General features: G+C 56.1%; 9 protein-coding genes across 9 annotated transcripts; 5 read left to right on the forward strand and 4 right to left on the reverse strand.

Moving 5' to 3' along the window:
* Positions 1-10: 10 nt before the first annotated feature.
* Positions 11-2,352, reverse strand: CONPUDRAFT_152237 (P-loop containing nucleoside triphosphate hydrolase protein; the record flags this gene model as incomplete). Its single annotated transcript, XM_007768836.1, has 5 exons — positions 11-786; positions 834-1,107; positions 1,158-1,832; positions 1,890-1,967; positions 2,014-2,352. 5 exons carry the CDS (start codon positions 2,350-2,352, stop codon positions 11-13), a joined length of 2,142 nt encoding a protein of 713 aa, XP_007767026.1.
* A 537-nt stretch (positions 2,353-2,889) lies between these two features.
* On the reverse strand, positions 2,890-3,440 carry CONPUDRAFT_152238 (thioredoxin-like protein; the record flags this gene model as incomplete). The annotated part of the gene is made up of 4 exons (XM_007768837.1): positions 2,890-3,065; positions 3,139-3,218; positions 3,281-3,291; positions 3,348-3,440. The coding sequence occupies 4 exons, from the start codon at positions 3,438-3,440 to the stop codon at positions 2,890-2,892; spliced, it is 360 nt and encodes a 119-aa protein (XP_007767027.1).
* A 27-nt stretch (positions 3,441-3,467) lies between these two features.
* On the forward strand, positions 3,468-4,704 carry CONPUDRAFT_164189 (uncharacterized protein; the record flags this gene model as incomplete). Its single annotated transcript, XM_007768838.1, has 3 exons — positions 3,468-3,732; positions 3,796-3,812; positions 4,249-4,704. The coding sequence occupies 3 exons, from the start codon at positions 3,468-3,470 to the stop codon at positions 4,513-4,515; spliced, it is 549 nt and encodes a 182-aa protein (XP_007767028.1). The 3' UTR covers positions 4,516-4,704.
* Positions 4,705-5,246: 542 nt separating this feature from the next.
* Positions 5,247-6,651, forward strand: CONPUDRAFT_121678 (Aldo keto reductase; the record flags this gene model as incomplete). The annotated part of the gene is made up of 5 exons (XM_007768839.1): positions 5,247-5,555; positions 5,633-5,857; positions 5,915-6,065; positions 6,130-6,503; positions 6,559-6,651. 5 exons carry the CDS (start codon positions 5,247-5,249, stop codon positions 6,649-6,651), a joined length of 1,152 nt encoding a protein of 383 aa, XP_007767029.1.
* Positions 6,652-6,930: 279 nt separating this feature from the next.
* CONPUDRAFT_152241 (uncharacterized protein) lies at positions 6,931-8,004 on the forward strand (the record flags this gene model as incomplete). The annotated part of the gene is made up of 1 exon (XM_007768840.1): positions 6,931-8,004. One exon carries the CDS (start codon positions 6,931-6,933, stop codon positions 8,002-8,004), a length of 1,074 nt encoding a protein of 357 aa, XP_007767030.1.
* Positions 8,005-8,192: 188 nt separating this feature from the next.
* Positions 8,193-9,335, forward strand: CONPUDRAFT_152242 (uncharacterized protein; the record flags this gene model as incomplete). Its single annotated transcript, XM_007768841.1, has 1 exon — positions 8,193-9,335. One exon carries the CDS (start codon positions 8,193-8,195, stop codon positions 9,333-9,335), a length of 1,143 nt encoding a protein of 380 aa, XP_007767031.1.
* A 1,300-nt stretch (positions 9,336-10,635) lies between these two features.
* CONPUDRAFT_71805 (t-SNARE) lies at positions 10,636-12,297 on the reverse strand (the record flags this gene model as incomplete). The annotated part of the gene is made up of 7 exons (XM_007768271.1): positions 10,636-10,930; positions 11,017-11,246; positions 11,336-11,445; positions 11,532-11,715; positions 11,800-11,903; positions 11,974-12,026; positions 12,086-12,297. The coding sequence occupies 7 exons, from the start codon at positions 12,295-12,297 to the stop codon at positions 10,636-10,638; spliced, it is 1,188 nt and encodes a 395-aa protein (XP_007766461.1).
* A 918-nt stretch (positions 12,298-13,215) lies between these two features.
* Positions 13,216-13,736, forward strand: CONPUDRAFT_152244 (uncharacterized protein; the record flags this gene model as incomplete). Its single annotated transcript, XM_007768842.1, has 5 exons — positions 13,216-13,232; positions 13,291-13,315; positions 13,386-13,397; positions 13,462-13,554; positions 13,623-13,736. The coding sequence occupies 5 exons, from the start codon at positions 13,216-13,218 to the stop codon at positions 13,734-13,736; spliced, it is 261 nt and encodes an 86-aa protein (XP_007767032.1).
* A 90-nt stretch (positions 13,737-13,826) lies between these two features.
* Positions 13,827-16,094, reverse strand: CONPUDRAFT_164195 (iron hydrogenase; the record flags this gene model as incomplete). The annotated part of the gene is made up of 5 exons (XM_007768843.1): positions 13,827-15,106; positions 15,163-15,672; positions 15,727-15,866; positions 15,918-16,022; positions 16,074-16,094. 5 exons carry the CDS (start codon positions 16,092-16,094, stop codon positions 14,026-14,028), a joined length of 1,857 nt encoding a protein of 618 aa, XP_007767033.1. The 3' UTR covers positions 13,827-14,025.
* Positions 16,095-16,096: the final 2 nt, after the last annotated feature.

The raw sequence follows: 16,096 nt of genomic DNA on the forward strand, positions 1-16,096 counted from the left end.
TCTAATTGCCCTACTCCTGACGCTTACGAGCTCGTTTTAAAGGCTGGGAAGGCTGGGAGGGTGGCTCAGAACGCTTTGGCTGGCGCATAGTACTAGTAGGGACATGCATCCGTCCAACAAGGGGCTCCTCAAATGTAATCTGAGAGTATGAGGAGGTGAAAGCGTCTTGAGAAGACGTGTTAGACAGTCCAGGGAGCTGTGAGAATGCCTGAGAAGCGTCGGGGTCACTGGCCCAAGGTTCATCTTTAATCTGAAACTCGCTGACATGCTGCATGAACGCGGTTGGAGGAGGAGGAGGGATATCACCAGTGTCAAGCTCTTCCTGCTTGAGTTTTTTCTGTTTCCTTGGTGCCGTTTTCTTTGCCAGCTTTTTCTCCTGAATCTCGGCCTGAACCCGAATGTCGTACTCCTCAATAACCTTGAAGAGTCCTGGGCCAAAAACTCTTGCCCAGCCCGGAGTCTCTCCTAGGAATGTGACGAGGTTAGCAAGGGAAGAAAGGGATTTGGGGTTCGTTTTAACAAGCTTGTCCACCTCGCGTTTTTGAAGAAGATAGTTAGTTGGAAACATGAGTGTGAGTGTGCTGGTGTGGCGAGTTTTGTCTCTCCAAGCCCAGATAAGTTCCCGGAGCGGTTCGCGTTGTGCTTGTGGCCGATTATCACGTGTGGGCCTCGACAACTTCTTTGGTTTTGGAGGATCACTGTATAAAAAAGCGCCAGGGAAAAATGATGTCAGGCTGAAGCCATCATTGTGGTTGTCGCAGCAGTAGGATCCTGTAAACTTTAGTGCTGTGATAATATGAGTGTTGATAGTATTCAAACTCATGCACACGCACCTTTTTGACTGTCATCAACATTCTTTTTCCTCAGATAATCGCGCCGACATGTCTTGAGGCTCATATATTCACGGACACTGGGGTCAGTTCGCTTCTCCTTGTTACTCTGCGGCTTGCTGTCCTCAGTGGTTAGTGCCCATGGCTCTACAACAGCAAGACAGATGGTTTCGATTGTGGGGTTTCGGCCACCCCGACCGAACTCTTGCTGCATCAGCTCGAGGCTGGACAAGGCTCCAATGCACACCACACGTGCAATGTCAGAGACATCGATGCCCTAGAGTTGAATGCATAAGTTTGGCATATAAAAGATCAAGATCCACTTACATTTGAAGCAATAGAAGTTGAGACAAGCACAGAGATTTCGCTCGAGGTCTTGAACTCGGAAAAAACGCGATCAATGTAATCCCTTGACATGGAAGAATGGAGGTGCGACACCACTTTACTTGATTTAAGCGTGTCAGAGATCCGCCAGCGAAGATAGCTGGCAATCCGGGCGGCCGAGAGACGGCTGTCGATAAAGACGACTGTCTTTGGTGGCCGTTCAGCATTGGGTGCAGTAGGTACAAGGAAATCGTAGTTTTTGAGACATTTGATGCCACTGTACAGCTGGTGTACAGCGTACGCATGATTAGGCCGGTTCACAGACTCCATGAGCTGTGTAGTTGTACTCAGGTCGAGGTGGAGCGTCTCAAGGACGGTGTGCAGGATTGGGGGAGGGAGGGTTGCTGACAGGATGACAACCGGCGGATTTTCGCGAAGTAGAGGCAGGATTTCACCAAGGCGTGAGTATACCGGACGAAAGGCATCCTTTTCACCTCGTTGAGGGAATCCACTCAGAACGATGAAGTGCGCTTCATCTATAAAAAAGAAACCAATGCTCTCGAGGAATGCACGGTTCGTGAACATTAATGAAGCGAGCCGAGGAATGTGGCCGTTTTTGAGTCGAAACAGCTGCTCGGGGGCGATGAATATGTTCTTGTAGTATCCTCGTTCGATTCTCTGCAAAAAATAAAGGTAATGAAGCGTTGTATGCGTTGAATCGACTGAGATACACACCTTCCACAGCTCCTTGTCGTCCGGGGTATCCTCATTGATCTGAATCGATGGGATGCCCATGCGATTGAATTCCTCGACCTGCGGCAGTGTGAGGGGGTGAAAATACAGCAAGGAGTTGACTTACGTGGTTCTGTTGAAGGAGCTTCATCGGGGAGATTGTCAATGCGATTTTCGAAGGCTGGGGACTGAGGAGGAGTGGAAGGATCATAGTCATTGTCTTTCCATAGCCTGTTCCAGCCCGAACGATGACATTCTCTCCAGAAAGCGTCTTCAGAGTAGACCTTAGCTGGAATTCACGAAGCTGTCCCTGGCCCTTTGTGTAGAAATCGAACCACGAGATAGCTTGATGCACCACCAGAGCATCAGACAGAGTGAGATTGTCGACAAAATCAAATGATAAATAGTCGAGCGATTCGCGGGCTGTTTCGCTCAGAGGGCCTTGGATATGGAAAAGAACATGCATGATTATTTCTGTGATTATCGAATAAACGAACGACGAGATATGGACGAGGCGTTGGGAGGTATGCTATGTACATCCAGACGCGTCGCGTCGTGCGCGCGACCCTGAATCCGGGGCTGCCGGCGCTCGGCAGAAGCCAATTTCACACTCCGCGGGTTCCCTGCCAAAGGCGTGTCGAGATGTACCAGTCTCGCTGACGCGAGAGCCTATGGCTCGGTTCCCTTTTAGGAACGCAAAACGCGGCGACTGGTTACGAGTCTATGATTTTGGCCCATCAGCAGATTTGCCGTCCAAAAGCCACGCTTGTAACAACCCTGCAGTGTCCTGCAGTGTTGTCTACTGCACTCGGGTACCTTCATTCCGGAGTTGAACCCATCCAGAGCGCCCTACTTGGATTGCGCAATGTGTTCTTCTTCCGTTGTCCAGGTTGGTTGCAGACCCGGCCCACAGCTACACTTGTACTGTCAAGTTATAGATTGAAAAAGTCACATAATATAAGTACAAGCCCTAGTTTGGCAGTCCAGCCCTTGCACATTAATTCTAGCCACCATCGGTGTGTATGCCCGCATTCTCTATGATCTCTTGTAAACGTCCTTGAGCGTGGAGAGAATGCAAGTCATCCGAGCCACCAATTGAAACACCGTTGAGGATAGCGTTTGGAAAGGTGCCACGTCCGGTGAGGCGCGTGAGGATATGCTTGATTAGGTCGCCATCATCTTGAGTTGCGTGAGCTCTGAGCATGTAATGGACGGCAGAGTGAAGCAGGGAACGTTTTGACTAGGCACTTACCTCGGAGGTCTACTTCTACAATAGTGGCTGCAGGTGACAGGTTATACGACGCTAGTAATGCTTTTGCGCGGCGTGAATATCTAGGACATCAAGAAATCAGCCAGCAATTCCAAGATAGCTTCTGTCATTGGGGAGTACTTACGGGCAATAAGTCTGCCATGAAAGTCTTCAGCGACAAAGACTATGTGTCTAGCCTAAACGGAGCTCACCTTAGAAAATACGATCAAAGGCATTCCTTCGAAACGTCTCTCTATCGACTCCCAAGCTCCATCCTTCTCGCTACGGTACACGCTCATCGGCATCGGCTCATCTGGGTGAACATCAATGCTATGGCTAAGCATGCGGTTATCTCCTGCGGTTACGAAATGCAGGAGACCCCAAATCTCGTCAGGTTCGTCCTTGGACCAGCTTCCAAAGGGCGATTTGGGAATGAGGTAGGCGATATTGGCGCGCGAGAGAGAGTGGAGATTTCCAAGATCAAGTCCGTCTGGGAGCGACCATGGGACACAGTAGATGAACAAGGCAAGCAGAAGGAGGGGAATCAGAAGAAGGCGTCGCCGAAACAAATAGCTGAGAGGCTTTGGCATAACCACGGTTAGGCGAGTAAGCGACACTGATGATGTACGCAATATGTTGATTTGGGTGGGCGTGATTCAGACTTCAGTAATTCAGTGGTACGACCCTTTGACAGTGCGAGAAAACGAAGCGGGTTGAGTAGGATGCAGAGGAATTCAGGAGACTAAGCCGATGGTCTGAGTGATACCTCATTGGCATGGCAATCCATTTAAACACCGGCTTACATGTAAGAGGCCTTTCTCGACCTTTTTCGCCCATCGCAATCCATTTCCGTAGCCCATGACCGTTGTCTCTTTGCAGTTATTTCCTCTACATAGCGGCGCTCACTACGTCAAGGCAAAACACTTTGGTCAACGGACCGCGTTCTTCAGAGAACTACGCTTGCACGAACATCAAGTATTCCAAGCGGACATATAAGGCAAGTAAGCCCCTGAGGGTCCCGTTTCTTGACCACACTCAATCGCTCGCTACCATAACACACCCACCATCGACAACCCAGACGCGTTTGTTTAAATGCCTCGAAACGCTGCACAGACTACTGAGGATGGGCATTTTGCCATCATCAAGGGTCGCAAGTGGCGTGCTACCGACCCACTCATTCCAGAGAAGCGCGCCGCTGAGCTGCGCAAGGCGCTCATGGCGGCGCGACGTGCTGTCAAGCATGCAGCCAGCAAGGAAGAGACCACCGCCGCACGAACACGCGTGCAGGCAGCCAAGGTCGCGCTTGGAGAGCGCGGGACGCCGCCATGGTGGGAGCAGACAGATGACGAGCGGCGAGCTCGCTGGAGTGCCGAGGTCTAGGAGTCTAGGTCCCTCAGACTCATAGTCCGACTTCGAGCACTTTGTGGCTTGTCTTTGTTGTGTCTCAGGGTGACTTTGAGTCCTTCAGACAGAGAAAGGCGGCTACAGGATCCTTCTACTCTAGTGTTCAAGAATGTAGCAGCACTTATAACGCTCTGGATCGTTATATCGGGCACCGCGCGATTGCACAATGTACATTTCAAGCCACATCAACGCTTCGTCTTTGGTCACCGTGGATGCCAATGCACTAACCTAGTACAGTCGACTGTACTGTCTTCGATTGGTTTCAGGAGTTGGACCATCCAATCCAAGGAAAGGCTTACGTGCTCAAGATTACGCGGATGGATGTCAACCCACGAGGACAGAACCGCACCGTCTTTGTAATGCTGAGAGCAGGCACGTGCCAGACTCTGCGGGCAAGAACTTGGCAAGCCCCGAGCGCAAAAACCGAACCGCATCCGTAAGCTATAGCCCCTATCCCAAAACTAGCACTTCGATTGGGTTCTCAACTCTACCGAAGCCTTTCATTGACAAAAATCTCTGACCCTCTACAAGACTCTACGCAAGCACGATGAGATCAAACGGGCCTTTCTCCCGACCCGCATCACATGTCGAACGGTTCAAAGGCAGTACGAAAGCCGTATAAAAAGGCCTCCTTGACCACCTCATCGAGCAGCATCCATCGCAAGCCATTAACTGCAGCTCAAAGCACTAGCTCACCAGAACCACCAATGTCCTCTATCCACGCCACACCCCAGCCCCCCACCCGCCTCGGGCGCTACCGCCTCCTCTCGCCCACGGCGGCGATCCACGTCTCGCCGCTCCAGCTCGGCGGGATGAGCATCGGCGACAAGTGGCACGCGCTCGGCCTGGGCGACATGAACAAGGAGTCCTCGTTCAAGCTGCTCGACGCGTACTACGAGGCCGGCGGCAACTTCATCGATACCGCGAACGCGTACCACTTTGGCGCGTCCGAGGAGTTTATCGGCGAGTGGGCCGAGGCGCGTGGTATTCGCGACCAGCTGGTTATTTCCACCAAGGTTCGCGCGGTTTCGTCGTCGATGGATGTGCTAGGCTATCGTGGAAATAGCGCTGTCGCTAACCTTTGGTGCTATAGTATGCGAGCAGCTATATGCTCGCAGACAAGTCCATCAAGCAGCAGGTGCTCTACATGGGTAACAACATCAAGTCCCTCCACATGAGCGTCGACGCGAGTTTGAAGAAGTTGCGGACGTCGTACATTGATATCCTGTACATCCATTGGTGGGACTACGAGACCTCTATTCCGGAGGTCATGAACGGTCTGCACACCCTTGTCCAGCAAGGCAAGGTTCTGTATCTGGTAAGTCCTAGTGCCCTTCATAAGTTCGTTATCATGCCTGATGACGGATCCTCACAGGGTATCTCTGATACGCCTGCTTGGGTTGTGGCCAAAGCCAACGAGTACGCGAGGTGCCACGGCAAATCCCAGTTCGTCATCTACCAAGGCAGATGGAGCCTCTTGGAGAGGTCTTTCGAACGGGAGATCATCCCGATGGTAAAGTCTGAAGGTTCGCTGCGATAGTGGTTGCTCCCGCTTCACCAATATTAATGCCACCTTCCTTCTTTCAACAGGCATGGCGCTCGCACCGTGGGGTGTGCTCGGACAGGGAAAGCTGCGGACCGACGAGGAAGAGGAGCGCCGTCGCGAGACGGGCGAGAACGGGCGTACTGTCTTCGGCAAGAGCTGGGAACGCACTGAGACCGAGAAGAAGATGAGCGCGGCCCTCGAGAAGATCGCCAAAGAGGTTGGCGCGGAACACATCACGTCCATCGCCATCGCATACGTGATGCACAAGGCGCCTTTCGTGTTCCCCATCATCGGTGGGCGCAAGGTCGAACATCTGCTCGCCAACATCGAGGCTCTTAGTGTTTCCTTGACCAAGGAACATGTGAAGGAGCTGGAGTCTGTTATTCCATTTGACGCTGGATTCCCCTACACCGAATTCGTAAGTTTCAGAGCTCGTTGACAGACGAGCGTTCTTGCTAATAGCTGACTTACAGGGCAACGGCGCAGCGTATACGTTCTTGCAGACCGCTGCCGGTTTCTTGGACAGAATGCCAGACCTTCAGCCCATCACTCCGGTCCAGGACTAAACATCCAAGTATCTTGGTTGACAGCGAACTCGAAGCCTATACCTCCCCACTCAATATTTTTGCGACCGCATGTACGATTACTCAGTTTTGGTTGTTGTTGCTTCTACCGAATGCAGATTCTTCCGTTTTGATATACTAATAAGTAAACTCTGATGAGCTATGTGTGCTACCACGGATCCGGGCACCCTCATTCGCACATATGACTCAGACACTCTGGTGGGTATATAAGGAGCGCTTAGTAGCCAGAAAGCTGCATCTTCAACTCAACCTCAACCTACCATGACCTCACCTGTTGCTCTGCACGAGGTAGACCTCACTTCAGAAACGACGCTCTCAGCGGTAATAGAGCTTCTGCGGCCCCACGCCCCCTACAGCCTCGCAGCGCTCGGCGGCATCCTCAACTCGCGCGACCGAACGGTCGCCCTGCCGCTCTCACCTCCTACCGTGCAGATGTGGCTCACCGCGCCTCTCTCCGATCTGCATCCAGGCACACCAACACTCTTCTCCGCCGTCGTCTTCCTCCCCGTCAGCCACCAGTTCCGCTTCGTCTGCTCCGCAGAGTCCTCGCCCTCGTCTGAGGCGGTAGCCCCGTCAGCGGAGGAGCAAGCGCACGTTCTCGCCGCGTTCCACGCGCTCCTGCAGCTCGCGGCGGCGCACAGGCCAACGTACGACGCGGATCTGATGCCGACCAAGGTGCTGCACGCGCCTGAGGCCAAGGGGACAGACGCGCCGCCGATGGTGCTCGTCGGGTGCGTCAACGCGCGGTGGAGCGCGTGTCTCCAGCCCCTTGCGGAGAGCCAGAATCCGTCCGTGAGGCAGATCAGGCCTGCCCTCGCGCCTGAGGCAAGGTCGGGCGTCACCGGTCAAGACCATCCGGCGGCGCTCCCGCTGAGTGAAAGTTGGACGATCTCGAAGATCGAGGAGAGGGACGTTGATGCGGTGCGGAGCACGTCGCATATCCCGAGGTCGAGGGAGTATTTGCTGTCTCGATCGGCCACCTCGGTCTGCATACGGGACGAGGCGGCGAGTCCGCCTGGGAGAGCGATATCGTGGGGGCTGCTTCATGCCGACGGGAGCATCGGCGCGCTGTACGTGGATCCCGATTACCGCAGGCGGGGCCTCGCCAAGTTCGTGGTGAAGGAGCTGGTGAGGAAGCTGGATGTCAGGTTCCCGGACTCGCCGCTCGCCAGTGGGGACGAGGGCGGCGGTGCGCTCGGGTGGAACTGGACCGAGGCGGACGTTTGGAACGAGGAGAGTCAGAAGCTGCTTTTGAGCTTGGAGGGATGGAGGTACGGGTGGATGGTACACTGGACATACATACGGGGTGACCGTGCTATGAAGAAACTTTCTTAGCGTTTGCTCATCGTGACTGACGACGAGTGGGTGAAATCCATCAACCCACATCGTCGGAGATTCGGCCCGAGCCTTGATGTCACCCAGAGTCATCCCACTACTGAACTCGCTGACTCGAACCTCCACTGGCACAATATATCTTCCACCAGCTCTCAATCTCATGACTGATGCCAGACTTCCAGCCCGCCATGACTGGCCCACCTCTCCATCTCGAGGACGTTGACATCTCCTCTGAGGCGTCTGCATCTCTGCTGATCCAAGTCTTGTCGGACGAAAAGCACGCGCTTCCAGAAAGCCTCTCAGTGCTCGGGAGCATCGTCAACTCCTTCGATCGCACGCGGCCTCTGAGCGTAGACAACCACCCAACCGTGCAAGCATGGTGCACCGAGAGTCTCGCCAACTTGCAAGCCCAAATCTCGGACGGCGTCTCCGCGCGACCTCTGTTCTCGGTCTTCACCTTCGAGCCATCCACCCAACAGTTCCGCTACTTCTGCTCAGCAGAAGTTGCACCTGGCGACAAATCCAAGTTCCCAACGCCAGACGAGAACACCCACGTTGCAGGCGCCTTCCGCGCGCTGCGCGCTCTCGCAGACGCGCACTACCCGCGGTTCCACGTCCTCAAGCCCAACAACAGCGACGACCCCCCGCAGATCGTCATCGGCGCCGTGCACGAGAAATGGCGCACCGCGACAGAGCCGATCATCCTCAGCCGCAACCCGTGCCCGCGGTACCTCCTCTCCCCGGACAACGCCAAGCGTTCGCGCTCCAATACCAATCCTCAACTGCATCCACAGTCGTCCCCCACGCTATATGAACAGGACTGGATCGTCTCACAGATGCTCGAGCACGACATCCCGACCGTCAGCTCCACCTCGCACATCCCGCGCTCAGCCACATACCTCCGCTCGCGCTTCCCGTACTCGGTCTGCCTGCGCGATCCGTCCGGCCCCGTCGCCGTCTCGAGCTCAGGCGCAGATGCAGAGGCAGATGCGGACCCGACGAAGCGCAGGGCGATCGCATGGGCGCTCATCCACTCGGACGGCGGCGTCGGCACGCTCTACGTCGACACCAGATACCGCGGCAGGCGCCTCGGCAAGCGCGTCGTGAGCGAGCTCGGGCGCATGCTGGACCCCGGTGCCGTCACCACCACCACCAGCGGCTGTCCGCTTGCAGACGGCGACCCGGGCGGCGGTGCGGCGGGGTGGGTGTGGGCGGAGACGATGCAGTCCAACGCCAAGGGACAGGCGTTTTTCGATTCCCTGGGCTCGGAGGGCTGGGAGCGTGCGTGGACGTGTGATTGGGTGCGGATCGGGAGGGTTGAGCAGGAGTAGACCTACGAACCAGGACAACGCAAAATGAGACAGTTCAAGGGAAGCACAGTACACCGATTAATCCGTCTGTCATCTGCACGATGATTAATGATCAATGAACGGAGAGCTCAGCGAAATTGGGTACGCTGTTCCGTCAGACCCAATGACCTGCTTCATACTGTATGACGCTGACCTTGGTTATGAAACGAATGAACCCGGCGACGGCGATCGCTCGCATCCGAACGCAGGCCTCAGGCTTAAGCTTAAGTGGGACGAAGCCGTTCATGCAAGCTTGCAAGCTTCGATGCAGTCAAGGTTCACACCATCTCTTCCAATATCAATTTGCGCAACTGTCCACGACGCAGCAGCAGAAGCCTCATACTAGTAGTAGCGTATGACAAGAACTTCCTATTTGAACGCACCTGAACCCTAAGTCCAAAGCTTCCACTATACGGGCACCAGAAGCGCATATTCATCGCCCTGAGGATCACATATATACATACATCTTCACGCAAATGTATGCATCAGCGGCGAGCCCGGGCTGCAATTGCAAAGAGCGAACTCTGAATATCTGAATATCACTGAGAATTGAATCACCGCATAAAAGCGTGGATCGTATCGACCATTAGGCTCTCGCGGGCACCGTCGCAGTCGGCCGAGTCCTCAAAGTTAGCTGCAACCTACACGCAGTGCATACCGTATATACACCTTCCGATTCTGCCTGCGGCCACGATGATCGAGAAGCAGCACTACCGTGACCAGTGCCTTCGTCTGCTGGCTTCGCGCTTCACGGCGCAAAGCAGAAGCACACGCGCAAAGACGACGCAAAGTGGCGCGAGCCAATCAGCACACGACACGAGCTGACACGAGCCTCGCATTAATACCTTCAGTAACGCCATCAACACACCTTGCAGATGAAGACGGAGTCAGCAGCTTGAGAGCTCGAACAGCCCAGTCGGTGACGACAGAATGAGATATCGCCATCATGTTTGTGCACAGAAGTCGGCACACGTACTCACAAGGTTTCGCCCTCATCCGGCCGTCACCAGTCCCCTCTTGCCGAAGAGAAGATCAGGCTCGTCCAACGGAACCTTGAATGGGCCCGTGAACCTTGTTCGACCCGGGAGTCTTGGAAGGTTTGAACATGTCGTTCCGGGCGTCGCAATGAAAGGGCTCGCCAGAACTTCAAGTCCACATGCACTCCCCGTGGACCTGTGACCACAGCCTTCCTTGCGGACAGCCGTTCGAAGCGGACTCGGATTCACGCAAAGTGGAAAGGAAGAGGCACCATAACCCGACCGCCTACAGTATATCATTAATATTATCGGAACGAATCCCCAGAATCCGAATGTAAATGTAAAAAAGGTGTCCGTGCACGCTCGAATAGTACCGATACAGGAGATCTAAACGTGTCCTCTTCAAACGGGGGCAAAGGGTCCTTGAGCGACACAGACGCATCTTCGGATACCGAAGAAGCACCAGTAGACGTAGACGTAGAAGACAAGTCCGAATCAGACGCGTGGCGGCGCGGCTTGAATATCAGCACGATAATCAGCCCAAAGATGATCAGCAGGAGGAGGAAGATGATCTTCCGGCGCCCAGTGTTCTTCTGGTATCTGTTATTGCAAACGTCAAACAAGTTGACACCGGTCAGCGGACAAGCAACACGAGGCGATGAGCCGAGGCCCGGCACACAACGTACCTCGTAGCCACATTCAGCTCTTGAACGGCCTCGGAGACCTGCGCCGCCGTCTGCTCGATGTTGTACTCGACACTGTCGAGCAGCGTGCCCTGATCGATGACGAGGACCGAGAGGTCCTTGAACAGCTCAGCGAGCTGCGCGATCGAGCTCGCAATCTCTGTGAGCTCGCGGTTGCGCTGCTGGAAGTCGTGAGCCGGCGCGCTCTCCGTCGCCTGCACTTGACTCTGATTCTATATTTATGTATTGAAAAAAGAGTTCGATGGCTTAGGGTTAGCTCTACTGCGCGAACAAGGCAACCAAGAACGATCGGATGACGCACAGCGGCTTCAATGTCATCGTCCAACGCCGTCATCGCGTCCACGCCTCTCGACGAGATGGCCCCTGACGCGATGAGCAAGTCCTGATTCTTGATCGCATGGCCCTGTATTCCTGCAAAGGCAAGCCGGAAGGTAAGAAGACGTCATTCAGCCCCCACAGCTCGGCGCGGGATGACGGAAGACGAGCATGACACGCACTCTCCAAATATACGCGCTGCTTCTTGCGGAACGTCGAGCTGAGGTCCTGCACTTTAGCCGCGAGCCCACGCTGGACGTTCTTCGCAGCTTTGAGTTCGTGCGAGGAGGCACTGCGCCCGGGGGGAAAGGCATGCTTCTGATCTGCCTCAATCCGCTGGATCAGGGCCTGACATCTGCGGAAGTCCTGGAGATCCGGCAGCGAGCGGCAGACAACGAGGACGGAATGAGAAATGGTGAGATTATGACGCGTGGGCAGGACGGAACGCACCCTGGTGATTTCGGTCGTCGCGGTCTCAATTTCCCTCTCTTCAGCAGTGCGGTCCGCGAAGCCGGGCAGAGCGTGCTTTGCGTGCAGCTTTTCGAGGGACGCGACTGGGTGGTGCAAAGATAAAGACAAATGAGACGATGACGCGATGTCTGATAGCTGCAGGTGTGTACGCACTCTTGAGCTGCGTGCCTCCTAGTATTTCCTCGACTTCGTCCGAGACGTCAACCCTTTTCAGCCACCGTTAGTGCTCCGAAAGTCCGAGGCGATAGGCTCGATAGGAACAGACCATTTGGGGGGCAAGTTGACGTCGATGGCTACGTGACGAGAGCTGGAGCCTATGAGCCTCTCGTTTTCTGAATCGTCGCCATAAGCTTCATCGTATGAGGACTGGGGCCTAGAAAAGCGGGACGAGGGGGCGCGAGAGTCCCTGTATGAGATGAAGAGGCCTGTGCGGGAGCGTGTAGTGGGCTGGGATGAGGGGGACGGGGAGGACGACATGCGAGGGAGCAAGGGATGCTCTACTGGGGCCGCGCAGTTGTGTGTGATTGTTTGGGCGGTGCCGGATCAGCTTGACAAGCGCGTGCAAATACGGGTCGGCGTCTTTCGGCTCTGTGACGTCGTTGCCTGGCAGCAGACATTATCTTGACAGCTCCGAGGTTATGAGCGTGCCCCGCGCCCCGTCGATCCGTTTCGATCGTTGTCTTTTTGTCTAAAAGTTGCAGGCCAACGATGTTCGTGTGACCGAATGTTCGACTATTTCATCTCTGGGATCGATAGATCCGAAGAAGCTGGATGCCGAATAGATTGGGGATGCGGCGGATGAGATGGAAGGTCGTGGAAGCGAAAGACGGAACGGGGAGTTGTGGAGTCGGAGAGGGTGGATCCGTTGGTCCGTTGGCCGCGCAGAGATTCTGGAGGGAAGCCAGACACTTTCCATCACGACTCGCTTTATTACTTATCGGCATCCATCTTCTCTTTAGCACACTACCTTCCCCCCATCCCCTTGCACACTCGTTGATCATTGTTATCGATCGCACCTTGCACGGTCACTTGACCGAACCGAACCGCTTCAGTCAGTCTCGTCACTCACTCAACCACTAGCTGACGACACTAATACGCTATATCAGGACCACCCAAAGCACTATAAAGCCTTGCTACACCGTCGCTCCCTTGACTCCCACTCGCTCGCTCCAACAGCTCTCCATTCCCCGTTCCGTCGACCACGATTGGCCCCCCGCATCCGGGATTGCTAATTCCTCCCTTCCCCGCATCCTCAACCCACATTCTAGACCTCCCCCACATCCCACCCCGCACCCCTCCGAGTCCGCTACTCACATCTTTACCCCGCATTTCACTGCCACACCTGCATCCAGCTCTCTCAGTCTTCTTCAACCGCACCCCTGTCCACGATCTGCGATGTGCTATCTCGAAACGTGCGTCGTCCTATTCATAATCTCCCTATATGGGAATTAGCCTGACCGAACTGCCCAGTGAGGGAACAAAACATGGTTGCGGAGTAAGTGTTCATCTGCTCGATATAGCACGAGTCCAGAACGCTCACTCTTCGTTGCGCCACCGCTCCATAGCACTACGTGATTGTGAGTTTCTCGCTTGCCTGCACTCGACCGAAGAGAGAATGCTCATCAGACACCCTTCGTGCAGTCGAAGAAGCTTATGAAACACGACTGCGGCAATCGCTACTGCCGGAACTCGGCCGCACACCCGCCAAACTGTCCCGACTGCCAATGCGACCTGGTAAGAGCCTCCTACCTTTTGTCGTATCCATAACACCCCCAGCTCACACCATCCTTGTCGTGACACAGTACTACGGACCCGATCGCAAGGAGACCATCACGCGGACGGTCACAGACTACTGCGCCCACTGCGCGTATTGGTTCAAGGGCGGTGCCCAAGCAGCTCGCCGCGCCCAGCAGTGAACGACGACAATCGCACTTCAAAAGTTCGAACCAATCTACAGCAAGCTGAGCAGCGACCGGCTCGTTTCCTCGCGACACCCCTATATTCCCCGCCAGCACGATTGACTCGGCTCTACTCTAGACCATCCACATATCTAATCCTCGCACCTTGTCTCCCGTAGTATATCGTAAGCTGTCCCATGTCTCCCTGTATTTTTACTGTTCACGCCGCACACTATTCTTATCGAAAACATCTTCGTAATCATAATACATCTTCCATTTTGGTTTGCTCGACCTCTGGTCCTAAAACCTACCACTTGACGGCGAGACCGACGACGTCGCTCTCGACCGCGTGATACTGCGTCCTGAACGGCGCCGGCTGGATGCCCTCGGGCGCATCGGCAGATGAAGCCTGCACGAGCTGCGATGCGTAGATCTCCGACGTGATCCTCGCCGCGAGCGCGTCCGCCTCCGCCAGCCTGTCCTCCGCCTGCGCCCACGCTGGCAGATCCTGCCAATACGACCTCTCCACGACCTTTGTCCACTCTTTGCTCCCCCACGACGCCGGCTGCTGCGGAGCCAGAGCCACATCCCCGCTCGCCGCACCCTCCTCCCCCGCGGGCGCAGCGTTCGTCTCGGGCAGATGCACCCCGCTGTCCGCCCAGCTCCTCGCGAACCCCTCCGGGTCCTTTGCGTCCTGCGCAGCCTCCGCAATAGGCCGCAGCTGTCCGCCCCCGTTCACGCATCCGCCGGGGCACGCCATCACCTCGACATAGTCCAGACCCCTATCCTCTTCACCACCACCACTGCCTGTCGTAGCAGCAGCGGCCCCGCCCCTCCTGCGCACGCGCGCACCAGCCATACGCCCCGCAGCGCCCCGCCCGACGCGCACGCCCGCCTCGCGGCCGACCCTGCGCACGACGTTCTGCAGATTGCGGAACCCGTAGCACGTCGCGCCGCGGAACACGACCGTGCCCGTGTCGCGCCGCGCGAGCGCGTACTCGGCGTAGTCCGCCGTGCGCACCGTCTTCACGCTCAGCGCGACGGGTTCGGGTGCCACGGCGCGTGTGACGGCGTCGATGAGCGCGTGCAGGTAGGAGCCGGAGCTCGTGCCGGGGTGCGTGAGCAGTTCGGGGAGGGCTGCGTCGTCGTCTGGTGTGCCCAGCGATGGCGATGATGAAGATGAGGATAGGGGAAGGGGCTCGTCTTCGTGCTCGACGGGGACGGAGAGGTCCCATCCCTTTTCGCGCATGAGCAGCTCGAGCTCGCCGGTAGTGATGACGCAGTCGACGTCCCGCGTCGCGTACAGCTCGCTGTAAAAGTCCTGGCGCGACGCCTCGAGCTTCTTGTCGTAGCAGGGCATCACCGCGACGTGGTACACCTCGTCCGGCCTGCCCACACATGATAATGAGCTCAGTTTACGCATCGCAGAAGGCGGACGACGCACCGTTTCCCCCACTTGGGCGCCAGCCACGCCTTGACGAGCGTGCCCATCACCTGCTGCGGGCTCTTGGTGCGCGCGATAAACGGCAGCATCTCCGCGTGCGCCTTCTCCGCGTAGCATATCCACCCGGGGCACGCGCTCGCCAGCATCGGCAGCTTCCCACTCCCACTCCCACTTCCGTCCTGTCCAGCCCCATCCCGGCGCTCAAAATACTCCTGCACATGCTCCCTGAGCGCAAGATGCCTTGCAAACGTCGTATCGTACACCCTCTCGAACCCGAGCGCCTCCCGCGCGAACGCGGCGACGCGGCGCAGAATCTGGCGCGGTGCGACGGGTGCGCGAGAGCCCGAGGAGACGGACGCGGCGAGGGACGCGAGGGTCTGCGGCGCGATAGAGAGCACGGGGACCTTGTGCGCGGCGGATGCAGGCGGGGGGTTGGATGCGAGGAAGGCGAGGACCTCGGTGTGCGATTGGAGGGTGATGAGGACGGATTCGGCGGAGGTGATGCAGCCGCTTGGGGGTGGTTATTCGCTTTGTTGGGCGGGTGAGGACGTGGGAGGGGCGTACCTGCATGCTAGGCAGTCGTTGAGGCTAATCTGGGCTTGCTGGAGCTTGTTTTCTGGATTCTGTGGGACAGTTGAGGGTCGCGAGGGCTCGTTTTTGGCTACTTCGTAGTAGGAGCCAGAGGAGTCGATGCGTATTTCGGTCTGAGTCAATGTGAATATCAAAACGACGATAAAAGCACAATATGGGCCCACAGATGCTGCTCCAGGTTCCAAGATCTCTTCGGGCTTGTTAAGCTGCTCGACGGGTTTTATGCATGCTTGCGATGGTGTTATAAAGTCGTTGAGATCGGTCAGCGTCTAGCAGACCAGTAAGCCTTTGAGCCGCCAGCAAGAGACTATAGAGCTCACCAGAGCACCAGAGAAGGCCATGA

This window comes from Coniophora puteana (genome assembly GCF_000271625.1).
Source record: "Coniophora puteana RWD-64-598 SS2 unplaced genomic scaffold CONPUscaffold_4, whole genome shotgun sequence".
Classification (NCBI taxonomy): Eukaryota; Fungi; Basidiomycota; class Agaricomycetes; order Boletales; family Coniophoraceae; genus Coniophora; species Coniophora puteana.